Source organism: Tetrao urogallus, assembly GCF_951394365.1.
Source record: "Tetrao urogallus genome assembly, chromosome: 11".
Taxonomy (NCBI): domain Eukaryota; kingdom Metazoa; phylum Chordata; class Aves; order Galliformes; family Phasianidae; genus Tetrao; species Tetrao urogallus.
This window is the reverse complement of record NC_136824.1, coordinates 18,349,232-18,374,235: the sequence shown is the minus strand read 5'-3', so window position 1 is coordinate 18,374,235 and position 25,004 is coordinate 18,349,232. Positions and strand designations below refer to the sequence as shown.

Genomic DNA, 25,004 nt, shown 5'->3' with positions numbered 1-25,004 from the left:
TACCCACCCGAGGGAGGTGGTGATGGTGCGTGGCAACAGGTAACTTTCAAGTCTGCGGAACACAGTGATGAGGGAATTAATTCCACTGATTCTATTTGGGCTGGGCAGGTAGAGTTCCCAAGAGCTCTGGAAAGCACCTCAGGCACCTTCTGGGACAGAGAGAAGGTCATTCTCCAAGCAGCCACACCCCCCAACCAAGAACTAGGCACTTCTGCTCAGCATCAGTTACCCAAAGTCTCTTGGGCACATCATCCAGATTTGCTCTCGTTTTCCCTTATTCAGAGCAATGTGCTGCTTGTCATCACTGCTTTTCTCAAAAACTGTAACTTCTTGAGACACTCTTAGAATGCCATTTATAAGTCACCACAACAGAAGGAAGAGAGGGGCCAAACTCAAGGATTCTCAGTGAAAAGCCCAGCTGGACCCAGGAGACATTCCAATTCTAGGGAAAATTAACATTAGGAATCTGAGAGAAAGGAAAAGAGACCACAGCAGCTGCCAAATTATATTCGTGGTACGTAATGTGATGTTCAGACGAGCATCTAATTCATACTCTGTCAGGCAGCCCATCAGTTGCTCCTTGGCAGTACTGCCACTGCTCACTGCAGCATGCACAGGCAGGCATACTGGTTTGGAAACACCGAGTTCCAATTCCAGACAGCACCACTGCATTCAAGCATTAACTTTGGCATTTCATAACAATGTATTTAAAGTAAGTGACGTGAGTGTTTTACTTTGGTTATTCCTCAAGTGTGGAAATCAGCTGACTATCAATGATTTCTCACGCAGGCAGTCACAAAATGCCCTGGCTTCTAGGGTGTTTCCCACCACAGCATCACAGAATGCTTCAAACGCACCGAAGTGCAAGAGTGTCCAACCAAATACAGGACTTAAGATAGCTTTTTAGTTGAGATTTTATGCCGATTTTCTCTCTCCATCCAAGCAAACTGAACACGTAGACTGTGATATTCAGCACTGAATTTTGCCCTCCAAGAAAGTGGGCAGAGAAAACAGATGGGCACCCCAGAGCATCACTGCTCTCCAGGACTCCAGCTGAGCTGCCTTTCAAATAACAGCCAACTGAGCGAGCAAAGTCAGTGACCTCAGTTACCTGGCCCATCATCTGGGACACCTCCATCAGAGATGATGAGCCTGGAATTCTTCAGGTGTCCGGAGAGCAGCCAGACCAGCCAGGAAAACTTCAGCCACAGAACCGAGCCCATAATGAACCCCAGTGCATGCTTCACCTCTTTGTGAGGCTTAATTGCCCTAACACCTCATTGCGTTGCAATCTGGTCCAGTCAAAGCCAATTTCTACTGGATTAAGGCCAATTCATGCCGCTTACAGTAAGGATTTCCATATTAATTTACAATCACTGATGCTCTGTTTCAGTCCTAGTGAAACCAAAACCATGACATTCTCCAAGTGTCAGTTTGAGAAACACAGCCACCAAAAACTGAGGCAGGATTCTCTCCGGCCATCCTGACACAAAAGTCAGGCCAAAATGGCAGAGCAAGAGGAGCACAAGAGGACATTTAAGTGCTTCTCTGAAATACACATCAAGTTTTCTGGGCTGGTTGAGAGCCGCTTTGAGGACAGACTGCTGGCCATAGAAACCCCCTCAGCAACCACAAAGCTGTTAGAAGCAGAGGTACATGCACTACACGGTTTAGATGCTGCTGGCTACACACCTGGGAACAGTCTCAATGCATGCTCTGTAAGAAGTCAGTAGATGCCACCAAGGTCGTTAAGATAAAAGCTACTTTCCTCTAGGTATGCACTATTCAAGAACATTTTTTTTTTTTATCAGCTATGGAAGTGATCCAAGCCTCAGCCGAAGCATAACCATTTATTACTTGTAAGATTTCTTCCTCCGTTCGCTAAAACACAACTTGGGAACAGCGCCGTCGTTTTTCCCAAGCTCGACAAGCAGATCGATGTTTCAGCAGCTATGTTTCCATCCCAAAAGGCAAACGTCTTGCTGTGCTGCTCCTGAGCCCTTGTGCAACCCAACAGCGAGTCACTGCTGCACAAGCTACAGCACAGCTGCCTTTGGAAGCTATCTGTGGTGCTGCAGGGCTTGTCCAACCCAGGAAAAGCCCAATGACTCAGTGCTTCCCCGCACTGACTCAGCGTGTTCCCCACTGCAGCACCTGCTCCTTCATTTGGACACGTCATGCTCCTACAGCAAGCAAGATGGCATTACCAGCTGTTTCTCGCAAGGATTCCTCGGTAAGTTTTCTTGATAAACACTGTAGTAAGCAACTAGGTGTCACTTGAAAGCATTTTTGTCAAAGAGGTTCTTTCAAATACTCATTTTAGCTTCAAACCGCCCCTTTTTCCCCAAGGAAGATATGCAGAAGAAGCTCAAAAGATAAAACAGGCTGTTTGGTACACAAAGAAGTTGCAGCTAATCACTGTTACCGAACCTAAGAAGCTAATCTTAAGAAAATACAACTCAGTGGATATTAGTTAGTTTCCAGAGCATTCCTTAAATACATTACTAATTCAGTTACACACTAAAATAAGAGCCCTACCTCCCACCTCCCCACCCACCCCCTTGCAAATATGACTCTTTTTTTTAAACATCTGTGGTCCCAATCCCTTGCAGCGTCACGTTTCCTCCCGAAACCTGCCCAGTGTCTGACCCAGGCATCACCAGGGATCAGAGCATTTCCACGCTTCCCCACGCTCTGTGGGACTGACATGAAGGATTTCATGGCCACTACGGCGAGAAAGAGACAGGGGCACCAGAGCCACCTCGTGCAACAAAACACTTCACAAATACTGTTGTAATTCCCCTCCCATCCCACAGTCCAAGGTCTGTGGGACCCTCTCCACTTACTGGGTTTAATATTTGGAGAGTGAACAGATGAAGGCAAAGAGCTCAGAGCTGAAAGAACTGTGCTGATGATCCTTCCTGCCACAAAGACCCACTCTGTTCTGCTTCTGCTTCCGTAAGTTTGCTTTGCTTTTTTCCTCCTCTTACAAGCGGCTTTGAGCACACTTACCGTCTGGGACTTCGTCTGGCCGCTTCCTTTTCTCATAAATAACTATGATGAAAACGAGGATAAAAATTTCTGCCAGGATCCCCAGGAAGGGCCAGAGAGGAGCCAAGTGGCTGCGGACACGCAGGATGGTTGTGACGGACGCGGAGCCGATCTGGTTGGTTGCGTTGCACTGGTACTCGCCGGGATCCTCGTTGATCTGTAGGTTCGTGATGCTGAGCTCGGTGTAGTTGTCTTTATTTGAAATAAAGAATCTTCCAGAAGAGTTGTTGATGTCCTGATAAAAGAAGAGAGGTGGGAAGAGGAGAGAGAGAGAGAGAGAGAGAGAGCTTTAGTGAGTTCTGATGCCAAGGCTTTGCATTTCTGCATCATGGAAACCAGAAGAAACGTGATGGATTCTGGCAAAGAAGCTGATACTTCAGCAGAACCTGCTACCAGTGTCCATTCTGTATCTCTCCCTAAAATGAATTATGCTTCAAACACACACAAAACCACATCAGCTTGACTGACATGCTGTATTTGATCCTGCTTCGACAGCAGCATCCAGGGAACGCCAGCGGTGATCACAAATGCAGCACAGGTTAAGATTATTCTACATTGCATAAGATTTTCTCATTATTTAAGATATGGTGGACTTAAAGTCTTGCATTTGTGTTGTTTTCACACGTAGTTCTCACAGATTTGGGGACAGGGCAGTTAAAAACACCAAACTTCAGGAACATTCAGAGAACAGGAAATTCAAGGCCTCACATTGTTTCTACATTTGAACAAAAGGCTTCCAGACTTGATAGGCTTAAAGACAAAGTACAGACGTGTGACCTTCCTGATCCTGAAAGTCAACTGTGAATGAGTTTGTCAGATAACTTCATCAGAAAGAATGCCTGTGAAGAAGCCTTCAGAGCACCCAGGTCTCTGGTGACTCACAGCAGAGGTCGCCCGTACTGCACTGCCCCATGAAAATTAAGCTCCCACTTAACACTGAACAATGAATTCACGTTACTACCTGCTTAGTATTTTTTTTTTTCAATCTACTGAGCAATCGACTAGCTCTCCAGCAGCGCCCACTGCACTAACAAACTGACAAAAACAGGCAGGCTGAAGGACTCCAGCTTCTCTTCTCTTATTCCAATTGCTGGTCAGAATCCTAGCTCACCAGTCCACCCACCACACTGGAGGAACACGACCACTGAACAGGGCTAACTGCCAAAACCTTGTATGAAGTCTTGCTAGCCCAACAGTAAGACTGAAAAAGAACGTAGCAAATGCAAGGTGGTTGTTTCGTTCCTTATCGGGGGGCCTCGGAAGGACAGAACACACTGCCTAGGCATGCCAAGACCCCCAGCCTCTTACCTCAAACACTCCGTTGACCTTCTTGCGCCATACCCACTCGGGATGCGGGAAGCCCACGGACTTGCAGTACATGAGTGCCTCCTGCCCCTCGTTTTTGTTCTCGCTCCGCTTGTGGCCGGTGATGTCAGGGATAGCTACAGAAGAAAACAAAACCTCTGCGTTCACAGGGTGTTTCCTGAGAGGGTAATTACTTGAAGCTGCTCTGAACAGAGAGCAAGAGCTCCCTGGGAGCTGCTGCCTTTCCCGCACCGAGCCCACCTTACAGAAGGAAAGCCGATTCCCACCATCTACCCAACCAGCACCTCGAGTGAACACTTGCAGGAACATCCTTCAGGCAGAAGTCTCAATGCCAAAACTCAGCCGTGTGCCAAACCTCCACAAAACTGAGACGGCTGCACCACTCCCCAGCGCAGGAACAGGAGGAGCACCCTCATCTCCCCTGGGTCTATGGGGATCATCAGCTTTGAAACAGAGCTGTAGGGGATTCTGGTTACAACCTGCCCGTTGTGTCAGACCTCCGCACCGATTCCTTCTTAACGCAAAGCTCTGAGAGCTGAATCAGGCCACTCGCAGCTGGAGACGTGGGCCACAAACATGCCATGACGTGTAACGTGCTTGTTGTGCCTCACAGTGATGCTGCAGCTGGGTATGCGTCATGCAGCGAGTCAAAATCTCCCCAAGAGAACACTTTGATCCAGCACACGTGCAAATCTCTACTGTACATACGCTGTGTGTGTAGACAGGGGGCTACAGTGTTATAACCAGCAAGCCACAGCCCTAACATCAGCAGAGGGAACTCTGAACAGCCTGGCCTATAAATAACAGCCCTCTGCTCCCTGCAGCAGGTCCCATGCAGCCCACTGCAGCCTAATGCCTCACGAGGGATTATGCTGGATCAATCGAGTGCCCGACCTGAACCTCTGCTTAAGCAGATGGCTTTGGTGCCGCTGTGACCACCTTTAAAGCCCATTCGCTTTCTAGCTTGCTAATTATGCCACACGTGGCCTGCTGTGTGATCTGTTAATCTAGTCAAAGTCCAAGCTCAGAGCCCCAGGAAAAGGCCCCGGGCACCAGAGTTTATCCCAAGGGGCTCTCAGGCAAAGTTGCCTTTACCACTGGCAAACCCTGCAGGTAGGGCTAGGGAGGGATCACAGCTTCTTGACAGCTCAGCTGCAACTGCGAGTCAGAAGAGTGAAACGTCTCAGTTCTGATCTGCTGCAAAGCAAAAACGAGCAACATCTCTTGTGATCCGGGCAGCAGCAGCCAGATGCGCCCTTCCCCAAAGAACACCACAGCTCTCTGGGAAAACGTTTGACAAGCCACATGCTCAGTACTTAAGAGTAGTGCCATCTTCCTGCAAACCACACATTGTTTCTACATTTGAACGAAAGGCTTCCAGACTTGATGTGCTTAAAGACAAAGTACAGGAGTTTGACCTTCCTGAAAGTTAACTGAGAATGAATTTATCAGATAACTTCATCAGAAAGTTGTTCTGATGAACAGGATCATCCTGCAGGATGATACAACAGCAAAAGAAGTACATCATCAAGGCCTGCAAGGATCCACATGGTCTTTGCTAACAATTTCCAATACATGTGACAGACAGATGCTGTCTGGTTACAAGGGGATGCTAACCAGTTTTCACATCAAATATCTCAAGGCAGAAAATCAATCGGCTTTAGGGTTAAGTGTGCTGCATTACATCTTCAGTACATCCAGCATCAGTAAGCAGCTGCACTGCCCTTCCAACACACTGCTTAGGTAAGCTCAGTGGCTTCCCTATGGCTTTGGCTTGGCTGAGGGTGATGGAGAAAACGGAAGGCTGGCAGAAGTGGAGCATAAGAGACAAAGCAACAGCCCTGACTTAGCACTGAAGGGTTGCCAAATTCCTTGCACAAGGAAAAGAAAGAGGGGTCACCAGCTGAAAGCCCCACGCAGCCTCCACTTGACAGCACTCCGGTTTTTGCTGCTGCCTCCCAGCTGAAGAGGCCGTTAGCAGAGCTGTGCAGAGGACAAGGTGCAGCCGGCCCACTTTTTCTATGAGAGCAAGGGAGACCTTTCTAGGACACGGTAACTTTTGCTGCAGGGTGACCCAGCGTCCTCCTGTAGCCAGGAGAGAATTCTATTGAAGAGGAGGACATCTTTGCCAGGTCACCCCAACGACAGCATCGGTGACAAGAGCACACTGTGCCTTTTCCATGCTGGGCACAGTCATACCGCAGCCATTTCCAGCTCTGCTCCAGCAGGGACTATTTTTGTACAGTCTGAAGGGAGCATTACACGGAATATTAATATTTCAGGGATCTGATGCTAGTCGCTTTCAAGCTATGGCTGAGACATTTCCAGTACTTACTCTATCAAAATGTTTGGCTAATTGCCTTCTGCTGTACAAACTGCATTTAAGATATTGCTGCAGCTGACCTCAATCACAGATTTAGCAGCAGAGCAACCTTTTCTTACGAAGCTTTTCTAGTCGAGGTTTTTACCATCCTGCTCCAATGCCAGCAACACAAAGTGCAGAATGAAGCACAAGATTTAGATGTCACTTTAGCTTTTATGCAACAGCATTCAGCAAAAGGCACACGTGGGCACAGCGTGCTGTGTCAGGTCCCACATCACTGAACCAAGCCAATGTCCTACAAAAGGAAAACCAGGATTTGAATTCTTTCATTGCAAGACTGGGGAAAAAAACAGTACTGGAAATCTAAGGAGCTGTTTGAAACAGCATATGAGAGCACAGAAACAGGGAGGGCTAGGTTAAGCTAAAGGAAGTCTGAAAGGTGTTTAAAATGGCTAACCCTATGTTTATTTGCAGACTCAGTCATTTTTAAACACAGGTAATCTCCTTATAAGCACTTTTTGACAGTTTTAGTATCAACACAAAGAACTTCTCATGCCTGCAAACTTCAGCTACACAACAGGCCCCAAGTGCACTCACCAGCACTTTCAGAAGGGGTGTACTTTAGTACAGACCTGAAAGTATTGCTTGTTTTTTGTTGGTTTTTTTTTCCCCCTTCAAGACATGCAATGCAAACCTCTTCATATATACAAGGATTTCAGATTTCAGAAATCCTTGATTTCCAAATATTAACGGCTAGCATTACTAAAACAGAAGGGAGGACTAACATGCCTAACAGCTGCAAAACCACGTCCCAGATAACAGAGCCCTTTCAAAGTCTTCCACTAAAAGCCAAAACCAAAGCAAGGACAAAAGCACCTAGACATATTCTTGCACATAAAAACTATTACATCTTATGGGTGACCCAGTAAAAAGTGTCTGGAAGTTTTCTTGTTCTGCATTACAATTCAAACCTACATCTACTGTCGTAATCTGGGCTGAGAGCAAGGACACCAGAAGTACTGCAGTACAGGAGAATGTGACACACACTTTCCTTTTCCTGTTAAGGACTGTTTTAAGATGCAGCCGTGCTGACAGAATGCCCCATTTCTTCATTCCCTTCTAGTAGTGTTGCGAAACGGCTGCAGGGATTTCCTAAGACAGTCAGGTGTCAGGAAACCAAGAGCTTCCAAGGCTGCTGAAACATCCAGCGGTTTTCCAACGTGCAGCCTGGGCTGGAGCCACAGCACAAGCAGGCAGCTCACACTCTGGATGCGGGCGTCGGTGTGAAGCCAGAGCCTCGGCTGAGCTGCAGTTAGGGGTACCGTAAGCACTGGGACAAACTGCTACGTTTCATGTTCTCACAACTGCTCTGAGCTCCTGACTAACTGGGGACAACGGAAGATGAGGGTGCAGAAGAGAGAAGGGATGAAGGAAGGAGGCCAGAAGAACGACATCACGATGGTAGAAAGGCCTACAAAGAAAAAAAAGCAACAGAGCTCTGTCTCTCCAGGTGCACAAAAAGAAAGGATGGGAAGGCAGATGCCATCCACCAGTCAGAATGCATCAACATCTTTTCTGGTGCTTGCACAGCTTCTGGGCAGCCAGAGGGGACTGGAAGCAAGCTCTTCACCATCTGGTTCTCGCTGCTACTTTGCTGTACTGGACATGGCAGCTTGCAGAGCATCAGAAGACAAGACAAACTTGTTTCCACCTCCTTCTCCAAGGTTCTTGATAACACAGTGAGATTGCAGAGAATTCACCTAAGAGTTGCATTGCTTGCTTTCAATCTTGCAGCGTGCAGAGCTCCTGTATTACAACACCATGTGAGAATCCTTCTTCGTTTTTTTTGGCTCCAAGCTTGCTTCCTGAGGTTTTTCTTGTGATAAGACTCTGAGTGACTTGTCAAGGAGGCAAGTGATGGGTGCTAACTGTGTGACAATCGATTTCACTTTGGGAACATTTGAAAGCCCCTTCCCCCAGAGCTGCTTGCTCTGTAGAGAGCGGAAGAGAGCGCTCAGGAGTGTTCACTGGCGGAAGATCTGGCCTGTGACTAAACCACTCCAGCTTGGTATGGGAGGCTGGGGGATGATACCATTGTATCCTGAAGGCAAGATGTAAGTTGGTGCCTCCCTGCTTCCTTTTATCTGCTGGCAAGGCCAGAAAGATAAGAACAAAGGAATTTCCTGCTGAGGTCCCAGGGCGAGAAGCTGCCACCGCAAGGAGAGCTGACTCAACCACTTTGGATTTGAGCTGTCACTCTCCAAAGACAGCTGACTCAACCACTTTGAAACCACTGAAAAGGGGCCATCATCACCATGGTCGTCGTGGTCAATAGAACGACTCTGCCTGAAGACCCACCACTACTGAAGATCAAAGACTGAACTGCGAACCTCGCTGGATCCGTGGTGCTGACTGTGTCCCTCTTGCTTCCTATAAAGACTCCTTGCTTCTTCTTTTCTATCTTTTCTATCGCCCTCCTTCCCTTCCCCACTACCCCCATTCATAATAGCGTCCGTCCTCCCCTTCCCCCTTTCCCTGATTAAGATTTGTAATAAACTGGTCGGACCAACGTTTGAACCGTTGTTTCTTAATCTCACGCCGGCTATGCAGATAATGAAAGAACCTCCTCTCCCTCCTGGAGAGGGAGACACACCACTACATGAGCACTGCAGGTACTTCTGCTGCGTAGAAAGGGAGCAACTAAAAAGCCTACATCCAGACAGCAGTGCTCGTGTTCCTGTGCTCTCCTCTTCCTACACAGCACTTGTAAAGATGGAGGAAGAAAACAGGCAACATTACATAAAAGGCAAATGGCACTGGCGCACCCTGGGCTACATCTGCTGCGAGGCATTTGCTAGAGTTGTTCTCAAGTTGTCAGAAAGTCACTATTCTGGTCCACAGGCACTCTTGTATTCAGGGCCATCTTTTCTATGTGCATCAGCACATCAGAACTTCAATACAATTACAAGCAGCAATTAAGTGAACAAATTTGTCTATAACTGCTTGTCCACAAACGCTTCCAAGGGCCACACGCAGATGAGCATTAAATTACAGCAACTGCACAGCCCAACCAGATTTGTGCATCACTGACACATCACACGTGCCTCAGGGAACAACCAGTTAGCACCTCCATGCATCAAGTAGAACAAACATCAGTTTGATTTGAGAATTAGAGCTGCTTGAGCAGAACGCACAAAATATTTAAACCCACCTGCAAGAATAAGGAACACCTCCTCTGCAGAATGGGAGAAAAGCCTTTGCAACTGTGATGGCTATTATTCAGACTTCTGTAACCAAGAGAATATTTCTGATCCCAGGTAACTTTAGCTGTATGGCTCTTCCAGGTGCAGTAACTTAGAAGCATACTCTCTAAGCATAATAAATTCACCTGCACTGCTAGGACTGCAGGAAGATTACAAAGCTCACTTTAACCTGTGCTTTAAAGGCAATCCCAGCATACAGCTACACCAAGCCTCCATGTAACACAAGTTAGACAACAAAGACACTTCCAGTTTATCAATATACACTCGTTCCAGTTTCCAATTTGCTTAGAAACCTTGGGAAGGCATTGCCCACTCAGACAGCCTCCACACTTCTGCCAGGGAGGAACACTCCAGGTGCTGCAAGGAGGAGCTGCAGAAGAGCACTGCCAAGGCCCTGAGGTTCACTGCTGAACAAGCTGCAGGTGAGGTGCCTCCAGGGTGGTGCTCATTAAATGATGATTACTCGGTTGTATTTAAACGTAAATTACCTGTGAAAAGTGGTTAGGAGGATTAATTATCATTCTCCTCCTGCCCTTACTGCCAGTAGTTCAATCAGATATATTGGCTTTTCTTTCTAGAATCTTCAATCCCCTGTCCCTGCATAAACCTCTCTGCCACCGGACAGCAGAGAAGCCTTAAGCCAAAGGTTTCCAAAAGGTCTTTTGACAGATTATACAAAGCTGGAACGGGTCTTATTCAATCCATCACCAAAGCTGTGCTTCCTGACTCTGGAAGCAGTTTGTCACTCTTGAAAGCAGCCTAAGGAAGGCAGAAAGAACCAAGATCTTAATTAAGATATTGAAAGATTCAGCAGTGACAGTGCAAGAGCAGAATGCAAAAAACAACTGTCACGTGCCCAGCCCTTCTTAGGCCAACAGAAACTTGCAGCACTTTCACAAGAATGTGCATTCTAGATTTTCTTCTTCCTGGCAGAGCTATTGCATCATGCTGGCTATAGCTTGAAAGATTATTATATGCGAGATCATTAAAAAGCATTTTAAAATCAAGGTAGGAAGTCAGCAAGCTTTTCTTGGTGCAACATCAATTGGATTGCTTATTTATCCAGCAATATTTATCTTCCCGAGGAAACTGTGTGTGCAGTTCAGGGGGCTTCATCTCCCAAGAGATTCATAACATTACTGTGCACGGTCATTGTGCACAGACTGCTGAATTAGCCCCGCTTCCTTACACTGCACTGGGGAACCTGCCCATGCACTACTCAACGAGGCACCAGAATCTCCCAGGGAAGAGGTTTCCCACCACAGCTGTTCCAACAGCACAGAGGAAGCTCTGTGTCTGAGCTGGAGACGGAAGGAAGACGGTAAGTAACGCTGATTTAAACTCCAAACAAATTTACAGCAGTGATGAAACAAGCATTAGTGTAACCCCAGGCACACACAGCCTGGGTGCAAGAACTTTCAATCAAGTTTTTGATTGATCCCATCTGTCTTTGGCTAACAGTGCTGCCTTAATACATCAATTCCATCTCACCAGAGGACCACGGCCACTGCACTGCAGTGACCACAGCCACAGTGCTGTCCAGCAATTCCCAGTTATTTGATGAACAACCTGAACAGCAATTTAATGCTGTACAGAACATCATCATCTTCACTCTATCCCCTTTCTTGTTGTTTAACATCTCAGACATTGTTCTTTTGTTGGTGCAAAGACCACATCTGATTCTTTTGCTCTACGTTCTAGCCACAATTTTAGGGCCCTGAAGATTTCAGAAAAGTACCAGCATATAGAAGACAAAAAAAACAACCATGAAAACCCCAATCTGGCACAGGGCACCTTTTCCAAACTGGCACCCAGGCTTCCCCAGCAGTTGAAACAGTCTCCAGACAAAAACCTGCAATACACCAGATCCAAGCTGCCACCTGTGAGACGCTGGTTCTCACTTTTTCTCCATTCTGGAAGAGATAAATTCAAAGCACACTGGATTCACTCAGGAGGCCTCATTCACCGTTAGGAACAGGAAGGAAGTCACAGCTAGCTGTCTGTGCTTGGGGAAAGGCATCTCCTCGTGCTGCTGGGCGGGCACGCTCCTTCCTCATAGCCAGAACTGCCAAAGGAGCACAGAAGCAAGAACTGGAAGGTATCTCAGTGCCCTCCACGAGAGCAACGTTCATATTCCTGTATTGCTGAGATCTTACCTCTGGATTTTCTGCAAGACTTCCTCTGAAATTATAACCAAAGATTGCATACAGGCTTGTTTTTGCAAGGAAGGACGAAGCAAGTCCTCTTGTACAGACACGGAGTGCCAGGGGCGGTGAAAGCATTTCTCTTTTAAGGAGAGGAGACAAAAGAAAACAACAACAACAAAAAAAGTACCTCTCACTTCTATAGTGGCGTTGGCTACAGGAGAGTTTGCAAACACAAACACGCACAAGTATTCCCCTGACTCTTCTGCTCTGGGCTTCAAAATCCTGCAGACAGGGAGAGAACACATGAGCTGTGTTAGGTACCATGTCAGCAACCAAACACCAACAGGACAGGAATGCTCCCCCCCACACACAGTTTAACCTTTTAACAAATTACAGCTGTTACATTCAACTTATTTTGTGTGTTGTAGAGATGTGTCTGTTCAAAATCACTGTCTTTTGCCCTGAAAAAGGGTGAGCTGTAGCCTGGAAAGGCAGCACCAACTGAGCTGGAGAAACTGCATTCAGTTTGAAAGCAAAGGACTCTGATCATTACTCACTACAGCCTGCATGGAAAATAGGCAGATAAGTCACATTTCTCTACCTGCACTGAAAAGAACTGTTGCACATCCAACTGGAAATTGATAAACTAGAACACAATCAAAGCACATGCTGTCATCTCACATCATGTCATCGTTTTTTAATAGCAGATATGACACTGCTCCATTAACAGCTTTCCCTGAGCCAAAGCAGGTGTGGAAAGATCTGCAAAAGCTGGTCAGCTCATGAAGCAAGGTGCTAAAGAACAACCCAGTGCCATTTAGAAAATCAGGAAAGGTCTGAGCAATAACAGCAAGCAGAGGTAAAAACTGATGTAGGCCAACCATAAGAAAACTGTATCTGCAACAAATGAGGAAGTAAAATTTACTCCTGAAATGATGCTAACTTCCAGTTCACCACCTTTTGCTGGCCTTTGAAAAGCTTGTGGAAATGAATTACTGCTAAGCTCTACGTGTATGTTCAAGTATTGACAGCAGACATCCTGGAGTATGGAAGCACACTATGAAGTGACACAGCCTACATCTCCATAATGAATAAACAAAATATTGCTGGGGTTCTCCCCAGTGATCCAAAAGGCTTTAAAAAAAAAAAAAAACATTGAGTGAACAGGACACAGATGAACAGAAATCCTGGAGAAGAACACTGCAGCAAAAGAGTTTAATTACACATGGAAACTGCTTAGTCACATGGAAAAAGCTGCCCAGGCTGACACTGTGCTTTCACTCAATCTCCACTGCTTTTACAGCACTCAGAGTCATCAGTGGAAATGCAAAGTTAGTTATAAACTTTATGCCTTTCAGATAAAGGTAACACCCACTTTCCAGAGTTAAGAAAGATTACCTCGATGATAAGGAATGAACATCAAAGCCATCACTGCAATTTAGCTGGCAGCTGGGCTGGAAAAGCACTGGCTCTGAACAGCAGCACACGCTGACACTGCTGGCTAAGGGTGGCCAAGTCCTCAGCCAGCTGCCATGGGACAAACCTACCTGCAGACTTCCAGAATGAAGCTGTCCTGAAGCTCAAGGCCTCAGTTCTGTGAGGCTCTAACGCTTAAGGAAGTGCACTCTGATCACCGTTTTTTAGTCAGTTTTTAAGAAGTGATGAGAAACATCAGTTTGTTGTTGTTCTACGTAGACTCCACCAAAAGAGTGAAACTTCAGCCTCCAGAACAGCTCTATTGATTTATGGCATTGCTACAAGTGCAAACTGATACAGCTGCAAACTGTTCAAGGCAGACCAGAGCCTGAAAGGAGTGCGTTTAGCCAACAGCTTCCCCTGCCCTGCGGCTCCAGGAAGAGCCCAGCTTCTCACAGCCACAAACGTTTCAGCAGACAGTAAGCAGACATTTTATTCAGTTTAGCCCTGCAATCTGTAACCCAACCCTGAATTAACCGATGAAGAAAGAAGTCACCGCTTCACTCCTCCTAACTACAAACACAGATAAAGGGCATTTCCTAGAATTAAAGCACAGGATGACCAGAACCACGTCCAGATGCTTCCCACTGTTTAAAAGGACGCTCTACAATTGATTCTGACTCATTTTTTTCATCAAAATTGTTTATTAAAAGCTACGCTTAAACCGGGCTTTCCTGCTACAGCTGCCAGCCAACAAGAGCAGCTTCATCAATTCTGAATGAAGAATCAGGGAAGATGTGCTTTCTGCTGCTCTGTGCAGCAGGATTTTTCAGGTGGGTAGATAAACCAACAGATTATGAGACTTTCTGCTTCACAAACAGCACTGAACTTCAAGTATTAACTATAAATATATATATATATGTATAAAACTATACAGCAAACCAACACGTATTAGTGACTGAAACACCAAGAACCAAAACCTGTTTTGAAAAGGAAATGAAATCTGATGTGAGCAATTAATTATGGAGTAAATGCTCAAGCCAAATAATCTCTGAACTGTTACTATTTTGACATTGTTTCCATTAATCCACTTACATAATTTGGTATTTCTGGATCTGAAAAACAAAGAAAGCAAACTAGAAGTTCATGAACACATCAGATGCAGTTCAGAAATGCTCCAGAAAGCCTCAAAACACAGCATGCAGTAAAGCAAACTATAAGAGAGCAGGAATTCAAGCTTACATTTTGAACATTAATTGACCAAATTCTCAAGCTGCCCCTGGTTGCTCTACCACACTCCTCCCCACTGAGAACAGGGAGGCTTCCTCCACTCTGCTCACCTCACTGCTCCTTCAGGAATCGAAAACTCCAAATAATTCTACTTGACATAGAAATTCAGAAGGAAAAAACAAACAACCCCCAGCTTGGGACAGCTTTTAGAGAAGTTAACCTTGACAGGTAGTTTCTGGCAACCTGTGAGTTTCCATAATCCTGATGCAACGTGCCTTTTTCATCACTCCAGCTGGTGCTTTTGTACAAGGCTGCTCATCACGTTAAACTCTAGATAAAGCAAAGCCTTTCCATCTGAGATGCAGCACTGAACGTCACGCTGAGCACGTGGTGATGCATCCAACAGCATCTATTTACAGAAGTAGGGTATTGAACTGCAAGAACTGAAGAAATAACGCAGGTGGGTTGCAAAGTAAAAAGGAGCAGCATGAACACAGCTTGCTCAAAATCAAGTGCAACTTCCATAACTTCGTGGTGAATTTTCTCTTTGCCAAGGCACTGAGAGCCTTTGATATTTCCTAATTCTGTGCCATACTGTGAGAAATGTGGCAAAGATAAGAGAAGCCAGGAGGGTGCACAGGCAGACAGGGCACGGCACAGCAGATGCGCTGTAACAGCCTCACCCTGCTCCTCTTGCTGGTGCTTATAACAGCTAAATAGCAGGCTCAAAACTGGTCTTGTTTCTCTAAAGAGAAATACCACAGGTGGTTAAGATGTTCCCTAAGTGCTTCCCAATTTAGCTTAGCACTGAACAGAAGGTTGTGCTTGAGGCCCATTCTAGCTCCAAGAGAAGGAAATGAAAGCTTGGGAGGGGAAAAAAGCAAGGAATTCACATAACAGAACAGATCTCTGGTGGCATGGCTGAATGTGTTCTGTGTGCCCTCATCAACTCCACGGCCAGGAAGCACTACTGCAGGAATGCAGAAACCCTGGAAGGATTTCTGCTACAGAGGAATGGAAGAGCAGGCCGTATACATGCTGTTCTCCTCCACACCCTTAGATGGGAAGTAGAGATAAATCTGGAGCGCACACACACACGTGGAACACATTAATGCTGAAAATACAGATACACTGACATGAAGCATGTGATAGAGCTCTGCTAGTTTAGTCAGGATTTGGTATCATCTCAAAGTACAGCTCTGACAACACTCAGAACAGTTCCTCACATTCCAAGGTCAGAAAATGACTAAACCAGCTGACTGCTGCGGTGATATATTCCTGTGCAGGAGTGCACAGCTGAAAATTTATCTTCATGTAGATATAAGGAGGACAGAGATAAGAGCACAACATACTGGGAGGGAAGGAAAGCTAGACTTGGTGTTTGCACCTATGTCCGTGTGTTAAAAGATAACCCAGAAAAGAAGCAGAGGAGTTGAGAGTGCAATGAGCCTATAATAATAAAGTCTACTGTGTGCTTCTTGATGCTATGTTGACGTGACCCACACAGGACAGCTGTGTTATTCCAACACTATTCACAAACAGACTTCTTGTCAAGCCCTTAACACAGGTTTTAAGACCACTGGGACACAGACAGGCACCCAGGAGTCCCAGCATCCCAGCAGCAACTCCAAAGCTGCAGCTCCACCAATGTTGACATTCTCCAACATAACACGAGATTTTCCCCATGGAGACTTACTTGTACTCTGTAGTGTTTGAGGTTTTCCTAGTGCCAGGAATCTCTTCTCCATTCTTCACCCAGTAGCTGGCAGAGAGGGGGCTGGGGCTGGTGGTGAGGTTGCACTGTAACGTGATGGCAGCCTGACCGTACACCTGGATGGTTACGTCCTCGCTGGCATTGATCCTCGGCTCTGAAAAAAACCATGCATTAAGTAGCAAGAAATCATCACGGGGAGATGAGCCACACTAGTCTAAAATTCAAAGGGGGAAAGGGAAAGGAAAAGAGACTACACAAGGATCGGCACTGCACTAATTTGGGAGACACCAAGAAAGTCACAAGACATCCGACCACCAGAGCAAAGGCAACACCTTACGGATCAGCTCCCCTATATGGGAAAAGAAAAAGACATTCGTTTTAGTTGGTAACATTGCTGCAGATTTCAGTGCAACTCAATCACTTTTACACGCTGCTGAACATAAACCAGGTGAATATACATCCCAACAGCACACAGATAAGAAATCAGGCATTCCTTGGGAAGCATCTTCAATCTGGCTATTCCTCGGCCTCTCTGCTTGTGCTGAGATTTAAAACAGGACCATTTTCTCCAGATAACAGCCCTCCAGGGCACATCTTCTGACTAATACCTCACTAATGAGAAACACTGATGGCCACCTAAGGAATCTACCCTGCCTGCACCCTGCCGTCCTTCCAAGCCACACCTGAGCACTGCCCTGCTACTACAGAGCCACGCAGAGCAAGCGAGCAAAGTTAATTTCATCAAGCTGAAGAGATGCAGAGCAGCTTCTCCTGTAGGTGGGATGGGAGCACACACCCACTGAATGGGACACACGACTGAAGAAAAACAGCTCCAAGTAGGCCTCAATGCTTAAGAGTAAAATATAGGAATACACACTGTGTTAAAAACTGCAGTCAGGTTTTTAAGGCAACCTGAACCACCAACATTCATGATGAATAAAGTGAGTGTCATCTCACAACGAACCACACACGTGGCATCCTTTGCTGGCTGCAGCAGGGAGCAGGGCTCACAGTTACAGGCAATCACTTAAATAAAAAATACAACAGAGAATGACGGAGCTTTAGCTTTATTTTCAGAAAATACCTGAAAATACCTTCACTTGTGATGAGGCAGAGCCTCGTGCTCTGCAGCTGGGCCAGCAAACTGCAAGGTGAAGAAGCTGGTCACTAACAAACATCTCAGTGATTTCTGCATGTCAGCAAAGGATTTTTAATTCTTTTTTTTATTATTATTTTTTTCCTTTGCCTTGCCAGAAGATACTTGGGATACAAATTTAGTCACAGCCATGCAGCCTTCTGGATACTCATCTGCCAAGTCCTTGGAAAACGAGTTATTTAATGGAACGATGAGGGGAAAATAACAGTGCTGTCAAAAAACAGTGTTTTTCATTGCATTAACCATCCACTGATCCAACACAACGCTTTGATTATTGCCCTTAGAGGCAGGCATAAAAAGTGCCCACCTCCTGAAAACCCCACAGAGCCATTTGAAGCCCCGCACATCCTTTCCTCCTCGGTTCAGTGGGTGGCCACAGATCTTCTTTCCCCAGCTATTTCAATCACAACTCCCATTTATCTGTGGGCAATCTGCAGCTACTGTAGCTGTGTTTGTTTTTTTTTCCCCCTGACACTTCTCACAGGTAACTCACAATTTCCTGCAACGTGAAAGGTGACTCAAATCGAATGCATCTGCATCTTTTACCTGCACTGATATTATTTTAGTTTAATAAATGAAGTAATAAAGGAAAGCACTCGGGCAGTTCTAACTTCACTTAGTTCTGTAAGACAAACTGCACATGGAATATTACTGGGACAGTGACAACCAGACAAGGATGACAAACTGAAAGAACAAGATGCAAGATTTTCACACATCTATCATTTGCGCTGCTTGTTTTACGTAAGACCTGGTTGTAAAACAACCCGCAAGTGAAATTCATCATCCAAACTGGTGATGAGATTGAAGCCAGATCTAGCTCTTGAGTGCTAACTTTCAAAACTAAGCTGCACTTGACTTCTCTGCTCCTCTGATCCAGCTGACATTCTTTTGCTACGGTGCTGATGTCAAGCAGGGCCAACAGCAAACCAGACTCCATCAGCTGGAAATGCCAGCACTGTTTAGCCAGAATTCCTGTTCCAGAGCAGGCTGTGTTCACAGAGTGCAGCTGCTGAGGCATTTTGGGCAGTGTCAGTTACCATGTTCCCCATCTGCGTGGAAGTCAGCTTCTCCCCTTATCTGTTTCCAGCAGGGACACGCAGGAGTTGGATGTCAAGGCGTTCTGCCTCCCAAACAACAGGTCACATCTCTTAACATAAATGGCACAGAGCAAAAGCATTAAAAGATTCACTTCAATACTTTTTCCCCCACACGTAAGCGTGAATAAAACACAGAATTGGAATAATTATCCCAGTCACAAGGCACTTAGCAATGCAGTCACCATACACACTCCAGAATTAGCAGCACCAGATGCAAGGAGATGGCACGAACTGGGGAGGAAGATGAGAGGTTAGCCTTCAGTCCCCAGAGCAGGTCAGTTTCAGTGGCCTGAGAGGAAAAACCCACTTTCCACATGGAGACATCTTCCCAGCAATTCACTCCCAAGTGACGTGGCCACCATCGCTGACGTGTCACATGAAAAGGATCTGCTCCCTCTGCAAGTTGCTAGAGCCGACTGGACGACAGCGAGAGGAGAGCTGGCAGCAGGACTGGCCACATGCAAGGGAACCAAGGGTTTCAGTGCAGGGGGCATTCCAGGAGATGGTACTTCCTGCAAGACAAACTGTTTCGAGCTTTGTCTTAAGGCAGTATCATTTCCTAAACGTACTCAGCTCTTGCTACTGGAGGCAATCAAGCAGTCCATAGACCTGAGTCCTTCAGGACCTGCTCCTCAAAAGGACGACAGAGGGAGCAACCACTGGCACTGACAGCTGGGTGCGTTTCAGCTCGACAGCCCAACGCCACTTCCATTTTCCAAGTACACCCGTTGGGTTGGCTGCCCATTTTTCCATGTGCATGGATGTCGTTTCCACTTCCCAGGAGGGTCTCTGATCCAGGCCCGCGATGCAGATTTAAGTTGCTCTGCCTTTGACTCATTATACATTTGCTTTATCTCGTTAGAAAACAAGAATTATCACCTATCACCCTACACAAAATCAAAGGCAGTTCTTCTATACCAGTTCTCAAGATATAAATTTCCACTCTAATCTTGCACTGGCCAAAGGCTGAAAGGACTTGGAGTGATTCTGTGTCTACTACATTCTCTGCTTTTGCAAGCTTTCCTCTGCTAAAGGTTACATTCCCAGATGACAGCTGTTTAGCAAAGGTTATTACTTCTACACTGGAGGAGGGTTTTTTCCCCCTTTCATAGGCTGCACTACGAATAGCTGCATAAGTTCAGTGCTGCTGCATCAGAGAACTCATCAGGAAACATGCTGCTGTTTAGGAAGGAAAAGAAACACCACGACTTCATGGAAAAATCTAAACATTTAGAAGTCACACGCAACAAAAAGGGAAGGATCTCGACAGAAGCAACCAAAATCACGTGAGGAAGGCATTCAGAGGAAATTCCAAGAGAACAGGAGAAATTTAAAAAGAAAATGCAATAGTTAGACCTGGGAAGAACATAGAAATCAAATATAAAGGCACTCACAGAGAAGCTAGCATCAGGGTGGCTGGAAACCTACTACAGGACTAACGGGGGCAGGGAAGGAGCGCAAACTCAGCATCAGGCTCGCTTTCACACACAAGCTATGAGAAACATCCCCAGATCGTCCCACGCCCTTTGATCCTAAGGAGAAGACAGACAGGTGGCAGCACTACAGGCAGAGGAGAAGTGCTGGGCTCGAGACACCAGGACAAGGCAGCAGGGGGCCAGCGGGGGACACCGGGGAGGTGAGGACACTAGACTGCTCTAGATACTACAGTACCACTACTGTGGGGTGCCGAACTCACTCTGAAGGACGCTTATAGTAGCCTGGGCTCGAATCCACGTTATGGAGGGGTTTTGCCTCAAGTCATTCCTCCTGGGGTCGTTGCTGGCCCTGCACTCGTAAGTCCCAGAGTCTTCCAGGGTGAGGCGGGTTATTCTCAGCACGCTCACCCCGTTCGCCCCGTAGGCGGTGTTAATGGTGACACGGCGCTTCCGAGCGCCATCCCACAGCTGTTTGAAAGACTCAGCCCGGTTGACTTCAGCATACCACCACTGGATCTCTGGAGTGGGATTCCCAACCACATCACAGTACAGTTCAAAGGCGTCCCCCGTGAGCTTAGTTTCTGACATGGGCGACTTGACAAACCCAGCTAGAGGGAGGGGCAGCAGAAACGCAGTGACAGAGCAGCAGAAAACAAAAGATCTTATAAAGAACAAAGCAACGAGGTACAGAAAACAGTCAGATCAGACAGTGGCAATCTACAGTGACAGCTGTTAACGTGACTTTTAGAGAAAAAGCACAACACCGAGCACTGGCAGCTGAAGGTTAACGCATGAAGAGCACAGCGCTCACAGAGGTGAGAGGGATTTCAGTACATGTGCACGGGCAGAAAGGTCGCCCTGTTAGTTAGGAAGCACCTTTGGTGCTGCTCACTTCCAGAGACCATGCAGTGTTTGCCTTTTGAGACAGGATGCTGTGCTGACGTTCACAAGCAGGGCAAAACATCCTTATTACGGCGTGAAATCCTTCAATACTTACCAGCTTCCAAGCAACGTCAGGAGCGCAGACACACTAAACTGTCCTTCAATCCTATTTTCAAAGGTATCTATCGAAAACTGGGCTGCCTTAAAGCCAGTCTCTTCCCCCACACGCCTGCCTCCCCCTAAAACTAAAAGATTACAATGCAGCTGGCCAGACAGATTATGCAGCACAACCCATCAGATGGCTGAGCTCCCCGGGCAGCAGGGCTCCCAGCCGCAGGCAGAGTGCCACACAAATAGAGACCGACCCAGCCCTCCCCTCAACACCACGGGTTATTTTCAGGATGAGGACTGTTAGTTCAGCAGTAACGTTCCTGAAGCACGTGCCTTAGGAAGCACTTCACGCAGCTACAAGAACAAACGCTGCAAAGAAGTCAATTAGTACCAGAAATCATTCCAATTACAAACCCTTCTGACGAGGATTTTCATAGCCTGGCACTCCAGCACTACAGACAGGTGAGCTCCGTGCTCCCAGAAATACCACTGCAAATAATCCATTGCTGGAGGGAAAGGAAAAGGTGTCGCAAGAGAGGTGCTGTAATTACCAGCAGTTACAAACCATGCTAAGAACACCGTGCTGCTCCTCGGGGCTGATGAGGATCACACTGCTCTCACATCTCTGCTTCAGCTAACAAAGCAGGCTGGGTTATGGTCCTGCTCTGCTGGACCTGTCCCCATTTCAAGGATCCCCTGAGTGAGGAAACCTGGCATTTCCAAAGAGGCAGAAATCAAGCAGCAAGAGCTGTCTGAACGTGCTTTGCTGGATGCAAAGGGTGAAAGCGACAGCAGGCCACAGCCCACCTTCTCTCCAGGGCTTAGTGCTCCCGCAGTAAGGCAGACAGAACAAGCTGCTAAAAGCTTTGCCCTTTAGTTTGATGCTGCATTAGCTACACTGTTAAAATATTGTAACTTGTGCAAAAAGCCTAAGAAGAAAAAAGATTAAACAGGATGACTGCATCCAAAGGACTCTTCAGTAAATATTCTCGGGGTTTAAGTTCTAAACCCTGGGTTTCCATCAGTTCCAAATCCTCTTGAAAATCAATGTCTGAGATTATGATGAATTTCAACGCAACACTACCAGGAGCTCAGAAATGCTGCTGTCAGTACAAACATCTCCCTAACCTCCCCCATCCCATCACAACAGTGCGCTCTGAAGAGATTCCAGGTTAGAATCAAAATTCCAAGCAGAAGAAACGGGAAGGAAGGTGGCAGAAAAACCCTCACGTGCAGGTTAAAAAAACCTGAGATTACAAAGGACTGGCAGTGCCATCAAGAACTTGCAGGTAAGAGTCTACAGTTAACGCACACACGCTCAGTAGCTGCGAAACAGCCAAGGCAGTGCATCAAACAGCATCAGTAAATTGAGGCAAGGCAACGCTTCCAGCTACTGCACACCTGCCAGAGGGCATTTCTGATGGAAACACCCAGCCAGAAGCAGCAGAAAGTGCTGAGACCTGCCAGTACCCAGCAGACACGTTAAGAGAAAGGGTTGAACAAGAGCTAAACGTTACACTGATGTTTGCTGCGACACAACGGGCGCCTGGAAACTGAAGGACTGCTGCTTTTTGGCATCTGCGATTTCTGCAATTGTTCAAAACCAAACACAAAATGACACTGTACAGATTTCATTGCTTACATAAGAGGCTTTCCGTGCCCAACAGTTTCCTTACTTGGTCTTCTCCTCTGCACAGCACTCACTGCTTTGTTACTGTCACGTTCTGCACAGCTCTAGAAATAGGAGCGTCAGAAGGAAGACTGCAGAACACAAGCATGTCAAGATCACACCAGAACCCACTGACAGCTGAGCAACTGCCCGTGTTTGTATGAGTTAAACCTGTACACTGCAGGGAAGCACCCACGGCAAGAAGAATTTCTACCTTCAGCATGCAAACGTCAGCCCCAGACAGAAGAACAGAGCAGAAGAGAGGTTAACATCCAGCTGCTTGCCAAGGTCAGGGCTCTGGGGAAGGAGGCAATGGATCTATCGCGCCTTAAGATGCCAAAGAAGGAGCAGAACAGCCCAAGTCTTACGTGGATCCTTACTGACCACTGCAGTAGGTGTGAGTGCCTTCAAATGCTTAGAAGAAAATATTGTTATGAACTTTCAGTAGTATCAGTGACAGCCATATTTATCCTTATAGCAACCTGTAAGTTTTCCTGTTACTGTGACCTTCCCTCATTCAAAGAAAAAGGTGTTTTGTGCTATTTCTGAACTCTAATTGTTGCTGTGCAGAAAAGAACAAAGAATAACCCAGTGTTAAATACTCTTCACAAGGTTTTTACCAGATATCCCGAGGTAAAATGACTTATCACAGTCCGGAGGATGGAGCAAAGCACGCTATTCTGTTTCCAACCAAAACCTTTTGTTAATAATTTATGGTTATCTGCCTAACAGAATGAACAAAGGGCAGGCAGAAGTTTCCATGTGCAGCAACAGAAACACAAAGCAGACTCTCAGAGCCAGAAGGACGGAAAAGTTCAACACTGCCTGGAGTTCAGGAGGGGAGAGTGGATGAGCAGGCTGACGATTTAAGTGCAGAAGCTTAGCTTTACCATTCCTGTTTCCACTGATGAGGCTCCATCAACAAAAGAAACCTGTTCAGATTAATTCTTCACTAGCCAATATCTGAGCCACCTGTTGGACAGAAGTGAGCGAGGCCAAGCCAAGCTACATCCCAGCTTTGGAACATAAATGACTTGCAGCTCTGCATACCAGCAATACCCCTTCCAACTTAAATGGCAGCAGCCCTGAACACACTGCCCTTAGTGACAGAACCCAGAGAAGAGCCAGCAGCATCCACCTAAGAAGGCGTGTGGGAGATGCAATAAAGCTCATCTGCTTGCTGACGTTGGCTGTGACCACAGAGCTGAATTCTGCATACAGCCACGATGGGAGCGCTTGCAGAGGCAGGAAAAACACTGAACTGTCATTCTGACCAGCTTCTGAAGCCTGTTGCAGCAGCTTGTACCCTGCCTTGGCAGGAGACCAAGGCAAAAACACCCAAAAGACAATTTCTGAATAGCTCTGAACCACCATGGCTGTGACCAAAGAGCTTAAATCCCTCACTTGTTTAAATGAGCACATACAAAAAGAGGATCCTTAGCAGGCTGACAATCAGTACAGAATACACCCACAGTCAAAAAACAGCACGAAGGTGGTACCTGACAGTCATCCTTAGCTGCAAAATGCCTGCCACCATGCAAACACCCTTTCAGTACTGAAACCCCACACCAGATGCACCAGGTCGCTAAAGAATCGATGCCAGTGGCACGGGAGAAGCAGAGGGAGAATATTAACCCAAATTAACAGCTAGTCCTAGAAAACGATGCTAAAAATAAAACTAGGTTCTGTCTTTAAGAAGATGCAGATGAATGTCAGCAGAGGTAACACTAGGCCTGTCCCAGCACGACAGAAGCAGCCAGGACCACATGAAATGCAGGTATTCTTGTGTTATTTGTAATTCCAGTTACTGGAAGAAAGAAAACAGTTCAAACCCAGCTCCAAAATGAGAAAAGCATTTGGAGGGTAAGCACAAAAAGCACACCTGATTCCAGCGTGAACCCACAGCGCAGCTTTGGGACTGAATGCTCTGCAGATGGTCATTATGTACAACCAAAGCCATCCTGTACACAGCCTGCTGCCTCACAGTTGTCCCAGCAGGCTGCCAAATGCCCCTATTCCACCACTTGCACAGCTCTGGAGATCCTGTTCCTGTGTCCTACTTGAGAACTTTGCCTGCAATTCCATCTGTATAGAATGAAAAGAGCTGATACAGCCATTTATTCTATTCCCTTTGGTCTCTGAACACCCATAAAAGGTTCCTTATTAATATACAGCTATTCATT

The 25,004-nt window shown here is 46.4% G+C and overlaps 1 protein-coding gene across 3 annotated transcripts in view; it reads right to left on the bottom strand.

The window, feature by feature from the left end:
* NPTN (neuroplastin) overlaps positions 1-25,004 on the bottom strand; it is a gene marked incomplete at both ends in the record, with an annotated part of 45,087 nt that overhangs the window by 5,323 nt on the left and 14,760 nt on the right. The window contains 5 exons of one of the 3 annotated variants that reach the window (XM_079541068.1): positions 3,013-3,286; positions 4,360-4,493; positions 12,298-12,392; positions 16,453-16,624; positions 20,420-20,767. In XM_079541068.1, the coding sequence (XP_079397194.1) occupies positions 3,013-3,286; positions 4,360-4,493; positions 12,298-12,392; positions 16,453-16,624; positions 20,420-20,767 (1,023 nt within the window). Of the gene's footprint in view, positions 1-3,008; positions 3,287-4,359; positions 4,494-12,297; positions 12,393-16,452; positions 16,625-20,419; positions 20,768-25,004 lie in introns of all 3 variants that reach the window. The other 2 variants (XM_079541070.1, XM_079541069.1) reach the window with 2 other exon arrangements.